Source organism: Micropterus salmoides, unplaced genomic scaffold, assembly GCF_014851395.1.
Source record: "Micropterus salmoides isolate LMB-PRFRI ecotype aquatic unplaced genomic scaffold, ASM1485139v1 Ms_hic_scaffold_14, whole genome shotgun sequence".
NCBI classification, from domain to species: Eukaryota; Metazoa; Chordata; class Actinopteri; order Centrarchiformes; family Centrarchidae; genus Micropterus; species Micropterus salmoides.
In genome coordinates this window covers 21,514,358-21,523,584 of record NW_024040485.1, presented here as the reverse complement: position 1 = coordinate 21,523,584, position 9,227 = coordinate 21,514,358, and the positions used below count along the sequence as shown (strand labels likewise).

At 40.9% G+C, this 9,227-nt stretch overlaps 1 protein-coding gene across 2 annotated transcripts; it reads left to right on the top strand.

Annotated features, from left to right (window-relative positions):
- Positions 1 to 528: 528 nt before the first annotated feature.
- On the top strand, positions 529 to 8,330 carry dmbx1a (diencephalon/mesencephalon homeobox 1a). 2 transcript variants are annotated; one of them, XM_038718344.1, is made up of 5 exons: positions 529 to 808; positions 4,188 to 4,357; positions 4,704 to 4,882; positions 5,592 to 5,988; positions 6,131 to 8,330. In XM_038718344.1, the coding sequence occupies exons 2-5, from the start codon at positions 4,204 to 4,206 to the stop codon at positions 6,568 to 6,570; spliced, it is 1,170 nt and encodes a 389-aa protein (XP_038574272.1). In that variant the 5' UTR covers positions 529 to 808; positions 4,188 to 4,203; the 3' UTR covers positions 6,571 to 8,330. The 2 variants fall into 2 exon arrangements, with proteins under 2 accessions (XP_038574272.1, XP_038574273.1); XM_038718345.1 differs by lacking the exons at positions 529 to 808; positions 4,188 to 4,357 and adding an exon at positions 4,455 to 4,572.
- The last annotated feature ends 897 nt before the right edge of the window (positions 8,331 to 9,227 follow it).

The window sequence follows — 9,227 nt, the reverse complement described above, 5'->3', positions numbered from 1 at the left end:
GCAAATGATTCCTGCTCGAAGTGCATACAAGCAGATTGAGGATAGTAAATTTAAAAAAAAACAAAAACAAATAAAATCATTTCATAGTTGTGAAGGTTTAAAATGCGCTGACAAAGTGTCTTCGATATGTTTTTTTCTTCATTTTAATGTAGACATAGGCCCAATTTATTGCCTGTTAACGAAAGCCTTGATAAAAACAGCTAGGCCTACTTACAAGCATTTACTAAATTACAGTCGCCCATAAATCACTGTCTACACATTTGACCAAATTAAGCCTTAAAAGCTTCAATCTTCACATTTCGGGAATGTTATCAAATTCAAAAAATGAATAAACAAAACAGACACGGAGGGATTTTGCTGACATAATGTGAGTAAATCGATCATATTTGAAAAGATCTCCAGAAGTCAGTGCACCAGTCTGCCACTGGATCAGTGATCCTACTCACTTGACTGACAGCACAGAGAGCCAATAGAAAGCCACCTTGACCCCCACGAAGCTCTACTTAAAATCCCTCCACCGGGCTCTCGCGCACCAGCAGATGGCGGCTTCCCACTCCTGCGTGAGACGCGGCGAATTCACCTCGAGAGGAGCAGGCGGAGCGCGAGCGGACAGACTTGAAGTGAAGCAACAGACTGGATGACTTTATATTTGCCTATTATATTTACTTGTTATTTCACTGTCGGACAAAAGGACGAAAAAAGAAGTGCATTAAAAACCCAACACTCGGCTGAGGAGAAGAGAAACCTGAAGAAGTTGAGGAGCTCGGATTGTCTGTATCAACCAGAAAGACAACTGTCTCCACCAGAGGTAAAAACATTTTAGCATCTCTATTCAGTTAAAGGCATTTCTCATATGTTGTGTTAAAAAAAAAGATTAAAAGAGCTTGCAAATGCTCTCATTTTCATTAACATCTATCGCATTTTATCAGCCAGTCTCTAAAGTAATTCAAGTTAAATTGCTTCTAATTCAGAATTCAGAATAAAGTTTATTGTGTTTGTGAACAAAATAGCCTACATGTTATGATAGCCTGTAAGTGTTTAGCAATTTAGCGGAGATTAAAGAAGTCTCTTGGTTGTTGTCTGGTATTTTAAAGTTTCAGTGTGCAACCCAAAATGTAATCTGACATGAGAACTAAAATTCATAACTTTCACTCTACAAATTATGATTAATCAAAAACAAAAAGCTTAGGATAACCCTTAACAAACACCAAAACTTACACACTCAAAATAAAAAGGCACTACCGTTCTTCACTTCTTTTGGTTACACGACCTGGTCTCTTTAGAAAGGAACTCTTTTTCAATTAAAATAATGTCAATTATTCTGAAGTGATACACATTTACAGAGGTTGATGTAAGGTATTTATCCTTTTTTCTCCTAAATGTTAGGCTTGCAGATATGTCTTGCACAGTAACCCATCCATTCTTGTTACAAAATAAAGATAATAATTATATTGGCATCTTAAAATGCTTTAACATACTATAATAAAATATCAGACTGGCTTCAGCATAACAAATATCCTTCATAATAACTGCTCAGAGAAACATCAAAGACGTGTCCCTCGCCCTTTGACAGTTTACACTGTGACACAGCAAAGAGCAGATTGTCAGGTCGACTCATGCCCCTTGGGGCTGTTAGCAAATAACATTTTTCCTAATTTAGTCGGATCAAAGAGTTGCACTGTACATGCCAATTTACATAATGACGGTTTAATAAACGAAGCATTGAGCAGGGCTGCCAGGAGGGCCCAGTGCCTGGAGCAGAGAGAGGCTTATGAATGACAATAACAGCACTGACAGGCTCACAGTGATGAGCTATTGTGTTGAATTTGATATGGGCAGGAGGATACAGGCTACAACCAGAGATGTAGTGCTAAATATAAAAGGTGGGTGATACTGATAATCAAACTTAAAGACTTAAAGTTTATCTGCGCACAAAATAGAGGGGACAGTCAGTCTAAAAACACGTAGCTAAGATCAAGATATTTTATTTGCAGTTTTAGTGCATGGTGTAAAAAGTGAGATTAAGAATTAATGGCTGACGTTTTGTCAGTGTGCAGGAAGGCAAGTATAAACAAATAAATAGGCTACATGATGCATTTCTTTCCCTTATACACGTTGTGTAATTTAAGGCTTATGTATGATTAAAATGTATGGCACACCTTTATTTTCAGAGAAAATATGTAGAAAAGGAAAAAAACGCGTTTGAGAAAAATCGTTGGCCTTTTACTGGAACTCACGTACACGCGCACTTGTCCACGTGCGCACGCGGAAACGCCATCCCAGAGCTAACCACCCAGTCCCACTGTACGTCCGTCCGTGTCAACGTTGATGATAAATGGAGGGCCTCGCAGTCGAAACCTATTTGCACTTCCATTAGACGGGGAGCCAAATGGGGATCAACATGCATATTTTTACCCGCGGAGAAGCCATACATCTCAGCCAAAACGTTGCCCCGGGGCGATGGGATAAGAGGCCGCCAGAGAGGCGAGGGGGAGACGGGGAGGGGGGGCCCATTCAACTCAAATACTTGGGGGAGTAAAGTAAATGTTTAGCGAAGCACCTTCTGTCCCGGCGAATTAAACTATTCCCCACTGCCCTCTGATCACATTCATCAGCCGCCGCAGCCACTTAATAGGCTGGGAATGGGCACTGCGGGCATCACGCGCACACGTGCACGCACACGCGCACGCACACACTGGAAAAAACTGCCTTTTACAAGAACGACCACCCAGTCTTTTCTCCTTTATAAGATAGGTTTATAACCGTCTAATTATTATAAATATCATTATTAGCCTATATTATTGCAGAGTAATTTATTAAACAATTATCCTATGAAAAGCCAATGCTTTAAATTAACATTTGATTGTTACAAGAATAATCAATTCAAAATCAAAAGATGTCAACCAGCAATAAGGTTTTGTAAGATTTTGTTGTGTGATTTGACCTTGGTCAAATTAATTTAAACTAATATTCTACTTAATTTCAGAGCATGGAGCAATTTACGTAGCCTATAGGCTTACTCAAATTACTTACCAAAAAACTTAAGACATACTGATTTGTTATTAATGTGTTGACATTTAGAAAACAGAGAAAATCGCTGTACATGGTCAAATAGGCCTAATAAAACAATGACGAAATTAATACCAAAATAACCTGAAAGTTTTGTCAAAAATATGTAGAAGTTCCTATCTGTACATAAGTCGAATAACTTAGCCAGTTCCCTGGATACGGTACCTGTCACACAGCAGAAAGATTTATATCTTTTCCCCGTGGTCTCTCTGTAATAGTTATAATAACCGTTTGGGCCTCCGAGATATTCCCTCCTGTTAGCCTCTTCCGTACTAATACATATCTAATCGTGTCCTCCAGCGTTTCATCTATGAAAATCTCGGTCGTGAAGGAGAACTACAAAAAAGGACTTTGGGAAATTGCTGCCATGTGAAAGACTCCAACATCGATGTTTTACTTCAAGAAATTAATCAGTTCCTGTCATTAAAAGCATCTAAGCCTTTATGTAAATTAACATAAAATTACCCGGCTACATTTCAAACTTTGCTGTTAATTAAAGTCAGTCACTAAAATTAAACAGCACATACTGAGAATGGCATTTCCGTAATCATAGCCTATTAAAAAATAATCCTGCTATCCGATTGCAGGTTTTGACACCGAGACCCGGAACAAATCTCCTTATTTCATTTTCCAACACATTTCATCTACGCCTTGATCTGTCAAAGCAACGTTTTTAAAGGGGATTTGGCTTCTCCGGGATCACAGAAAAGACGTGAATACATTCATGAATAAGGCATCCGTCACGGTTCATTATGAGAACGAGTGATAATTACCCCAATTAAAAGTCTTTTGTATAATTAATGGATTGAACAGAGCGATAATTGGATGTTAATGGATAACACTTTTGTCTGAGTGCGCACATTAAAATCCATTGGCCCTTGAGCACGAGGACCTGCTGACATTTACTAATAAAAAGCTCGTGTGTGTTAGGCTATATCCAGTGGATCTGATAGATGATTTTGTTCTCATCAAAACGAGGGGGTTGGTTTGAGATCACACGTTCCATGGGCGCAGCGTGTCCATCAGCAGCCACGCGCCCAAAATGTCAAAATGTCCTTGAGTGAACTCCCCTTCCTTTCTCTTTGAAAACCTCAACCCTCCTCTCTTCCTTTCCGCAGGAAGCAACCTCTCACCATGCAGCACTACGGGGTGAACGGCTACTCTCTGCACGCCATGAACTCCCTCAGCGCCATGTACAACCTGCACCAGCAGGCCGCGCAACAGGCGCAGCACGCGCCCGACTACCGTCCGTCCGTGCACGCGCTCACACTGGCCGAGAGACTAGCTGGTAATTGAGTGCACACTAACACACAGACAGCAGCGCGCAGGCTGTTGCCCTGCCTCCAAACAAATTAGCTGCAAACTGTTATTGAAAACAGAACCCATCACTTTGTATTTCATGGCATGTTTTGTATGCAGTTCAGTTATGATGAAAGCTGCATGAACTTGAACGGAAGTTATTACAAAACAGGTGTAGCCTATCATCAATGGGTTTTCACTCAGGTACCAATTTGGAAACACTATGCACCTGAAAAAAATGCGCAAATGCAAATAAAGCAAGATGTCATAATTCCTATGCCTAGTAAAATAAACTTGCCATGTGTTTTTCCCTTCCAACGGCTGCGCATTTCAAGACATCATCCTGGAGGCTCGCTACGGCTCTCAGCACCGCAAACAGCGTCGGAGCCGCACGGCCTTCACCGCACAGCAACTGGAAGCGCTGGAGAAGACTTTCCAGAAGACACACTATCCGGATGTGGTGATGAGGGAGCGGCTGGCCATGTGCACCAACCTGCCCGAGGCTCGTGTGCAGGTAGGCCCTACCTAAGGGAAAACCACTGTAGACAAAAATACACTGACATGGATGTATGTCTCCCGCGACCCTGTATGCAGGATAAGCGGTTGACGATGGATGGATGTATATGTGTCTGTAGCAGCCAATAATGAGTTTGGAGGGGCTTTTAAGGATATGTGTATCATTTTGTTTATTTGTATTATTTCTGTCATTTTAATGCAGATTTTCTATCTTATGGGGACTTCGAAAATTTTATGTAGTATTTAGTATCAACTTAAATCTGTGACAATCGTTGTTGATTCAAAATAATAGCCTAGGAAAACAAAACAAAAACGAAAGGGCTACTTCAATTATCTGCTGCATTAATAAAACCCCACAGTTGAAAACTGTGACTGTGCATGAAGTATCAATACACATATATAGAAATTAAAAAAGTTATTTTTAAATTATTAACTTGTTATGCAGGTTTAAGCTTTTCACTTCTTTCAACACAAAATAAAAATTAGGTTATCCATATACAATGAATGCTAAAATACAACTAATATTGTTAAAACTGATTTAAGTTTTTGATAATTTGCTTACAGACTATTGATTTGGGGGTTTTTCAGGCCCCTCAATCATATGATGCTCAATGAAATCAATCTTTTAGAGAGTGTACAGTACTTATCCACTGCTTTTTTCTGCCTGCTCTCCCTCTAACTCGCCCTGTTATCCTCTCTTCCATCAGGTTTGGTTCAAAAACCGCAGAGCCAAGTTCCGTAAGAAGCAGCGCAGCCTCCAGAAAGAGCAGCTTCAGAAGCAGAAGGAGGCTTCAGGGGAAGGAGGAAGCGAGAAGGAGGATGCGCCTCCCTCCACAACTATCCTTACTGACACCCAGCTCCCTCCTTCGTCCTCCTCCTCCTCCTCTTCTCTGGAGACAGAGGGTCCTGTAGTCCGTCCTGTACCGTTGGACATGGAACTGAACGTCACGTCAGCAGAACACTCTGGCAGCGAGTCTGCGACGGAGGATAATGCCACAGATAAAGAGGACGAGAGTAAATCTCAGAGAGAGGAGATGAAGTGTGAGAGAGCAGTGACACCTGGGGACGTCTCTCCAGTTTGCAAAAGACTCAGCCCTAAACCAGGTAAGAACAAGATACTTGATCATTACTCTGACAAGGAGCTTGATTCCTTTCTTGATCCTTTACAAACTTGTTTAATCCCTCATCTGCAATACTGTACTCATCAGCTGACTTTAACAACCTCTTACCTCTTCTCTCTGTCCAGACTCTCCCCTGGTCTCTCCGTCAGTGACCCCCTCCTCCTCCAGCAGTGGCCTGGCCAGCAGCGGTCCTCTCTCTCAGAGCCACTCTTACTCTTCCTCCCCTCTCAGCCTGTTTCGTCTGCAGGAGCAATTCCGCCAGCACATGGCTGCCACCAACAATCTGGTGCACTACCCTGCTTTTGACCTCGCTGCCCCATCATCACTCCCCTACCTGGGAATGAATGTTAACATTCCCCCCGCGCCGCTGGGCTCTCTGCCCTGCCAGTCTTACTACCAGTCCCTGTCCCATCACGCCCAGCAGGTGTGGAACAGCCCACTGCTGCAAGCGTCGGCTGCAGGTGGCCTCACCAGCCACAACAACAAGACCACCAGCATTGAGAACCTGCGTCTGAGGGCCAAGCAGCACGCTGCTTCGCTGGGACTGGACACAATGTCTAACTGAGAATCAGATTGTATGGCGGACAGTGTGAACTAGGCCAGGGCCTCGGCCTACACATCACCCCATCCTACTGTGTGTCTGTGTGACTGTGATAGTTCTTTAGGAACCGTATACTGACCCCATCTCGGCTAGATGGGCACAGGACATGCAGAGATGTCCAAAAATAAAACATGCCAACATGCACTGGACCTACAGAGATCCATTTAACAGCTTTTTAGGACAGACCACACTTCCCCAATATGTTTGGCTCCTCTAAGCTTCCGTTGCAGCTCAAGATACAAAAGTAGAACCTCGGGATAAGAAAACCCATAAGATATTTTATCTTGCTCAAATAATGCAATGGATCAAGTGAATGTCCTAACAAGAGGGTAGTGAACATGTTCCTGACTCATCTGATGAAGTTTCCAACAGACATGTAATGCTGGACCTTTTTAACATCTGAAATAATAATAAAAAAGAAAAATGATGTATGATGGATGCACTCAATTTAAAAGACAATGCAAATAATGTTTACAAGGATAATGTGAATAAATGAGGCACTTTTGAAGGAATTAAGCTTGTTGGTCGGGATAAAAAAAGTTATCGCTCATGCAGAAAAGAGACCATTCCTGTCACAGGACCATTGACATTTCAGTTAAGCACAGCGGTTATGTACATAGCATGTACTACATAACAGCACATAAATAAAACTAAACTTCAAGCCATGTTGTCCTCAACAGCATAATTAAAAGTGACTAATTTACCAGTTTAATGGCCAGTAATATGCCACTGCACAGAGGCTGGCTTGATAATGAGAAAATTATTTCAGTGACTAAATTCTCAAAGCTTTTAATTACATTTTGCCCTGGGCTGAGGGAGCTGGGGCAAATGCAATTATGAACATACATACCATTTAAGACCGCCTTTATAAATTCAAAAGGTCTGTGCACTAAAACGGTCAATTAAGGTAGCAACAGGATTGACATCACTTTACCATGAGTTGATCAATTTCCTTTGGTTAATGTATGGTATGTATGGTTATTGTAAACAAATCTGGAACCATATTCTCTCCTTTATATTCTCTTGAGGAAACATGCAGCTTTTCACTGAAAGTCAGACTGACTGTTAGCACTTGATGAGGAGAATCACACGAGTCTGATGTTTTTCTGTTAATGTGTTCTGGAAGATAATGTCTTCATATGAAAAAAAAAAAGCACATTATTTTAGTATGTAAAATACAAAAAATCTATTAATGTTTACTGGTAGGGTAATTGTAAAGCGCCTATTATGTTGTATAACTGATAATGGACTTTGTCTCAGATAAAATTCCTTTAGCTGTCAGATTGTAAGATTGTATTTGCTGAGCTCAACGGCAGCCCTGTCTACCCCTCCTCTCCTGGTTTTCTGTGTGACGGTCCTGGGTTGAATTCATAAATGTGTTCACTTTCTTCTCTCGAACTGGCAAGGAAGAAGCAATTTTGCAAATTTGGATTGCTGGAAAACTGAAAGCGTCTGTCAAAGAAAGTGAAAAGATTTCAGTGAATAATTGACCCGTCCTCTGTGTACTGCTGTCTTGACTCTATTTTAGTTCTGTCGTTGCTATTCTTCTAATGCTGCCCCACCCCCCGACTGTCTCTGTCAAACTACTTGGTCCAGTGGTAGATAGATTTATGATTGCGGAGGAGAGAGTGGACCATCAGCAGTGTTGTTTTCTTTACTCCTCCTTAAAAATGTAGACTTGAATTAGTGTTGTTGTAAAATGATCGCAAATAAAAACATTGCCTGGAGACATTTACAACGAAGACTTTTCCATCTGTGCTGAATATTTACACAGTATGCAGGGTGGTAATAGCCTTACCTTTAAATGGGTGGTGTCCTATAGTTATTCCTATTAGTCATTGATCTGCATGAATTTAGAAATACAACAGCTTTAAGATCTTATGTTTGAATGATGTTAATCTGCCCTTCAGTGAGTAAGCAAACTTTAATATCTATTGATCAAGTGCACAAAAAAACTGAAGAAACTACATTGTGTTACATTTCTACTTTGGAAAATGTAAAGTATGAGTAAAAACAAGTGAAATATAATGCAAGTTGTAATACTAAATATAATAACTTATAATCACCCTAAAGATATAAATATATTTTCTAATTTATGAATATATTTAAGGTTATTTATAAGTACATCAGTATAGGAGAAGAGGTGATAGTGAGTGGAAAAAGAAACACAATGGTCACTTTTAAAAGAACAATAAAAAAACAAAACAAATAAAATGTATGAGAATTTGCATGGAGACAAAGTAAAGAAGCAAAGGAGACAGAAAATGAACAACGCAATCTGAAAGATAAAAAAAAGCCGCACGCAGACATAAGCCATCCCCAATGAATAAGCAGGCCATTATCCTGAAGAATGACGGCCCGGGGCGGTGATTATGCTGCTATTATATCTTTAACAGCATGGTTTGTCAAAACGCAGAGACCCCCACCCAACCCTGTCCCTACACACACACACACAAACACACACACACGGGCCAATTGGGCATCTCTGTCACCTCCTCCAAAATGTGCCCTTGCTCTTCCCACAGTAAACTTTACATGTACTCTAAATGCATCGCCCAGGCTGCGTGACATTGCTCTGCTGTTAATTGAATTGACCTTTAACATATATTTTCCCCTCAGTG

What these genes read in the sequence shown, in the direction of transcription:
- dmbx1a (XM_038718344.1), top strand. Translation starts at nt 4,204, where the DNA reads ATGCAGCACTACGGGGTGAACGGCTACTCTCTGCACGCCATGAACTCC. An exon ending in ACTGGCCGAGAGACTAGCTG is followed by an intron (nt 4,358 to 4,703) that starts GTAATTGAGTGC and finishes GCGCATTTCAAG; the next exon opens with ACATCATCCTGGAGGCTCGC. An exon ending in TGCCCGAGGCTCGTGTGCAG is followed by an intron (nt 4,883 to 5,591) that starts GTAGGCCCTACC and finishes CTCTTCCATCAG; the next exon opens with GTTTGGTTCAAAAACCGCAG.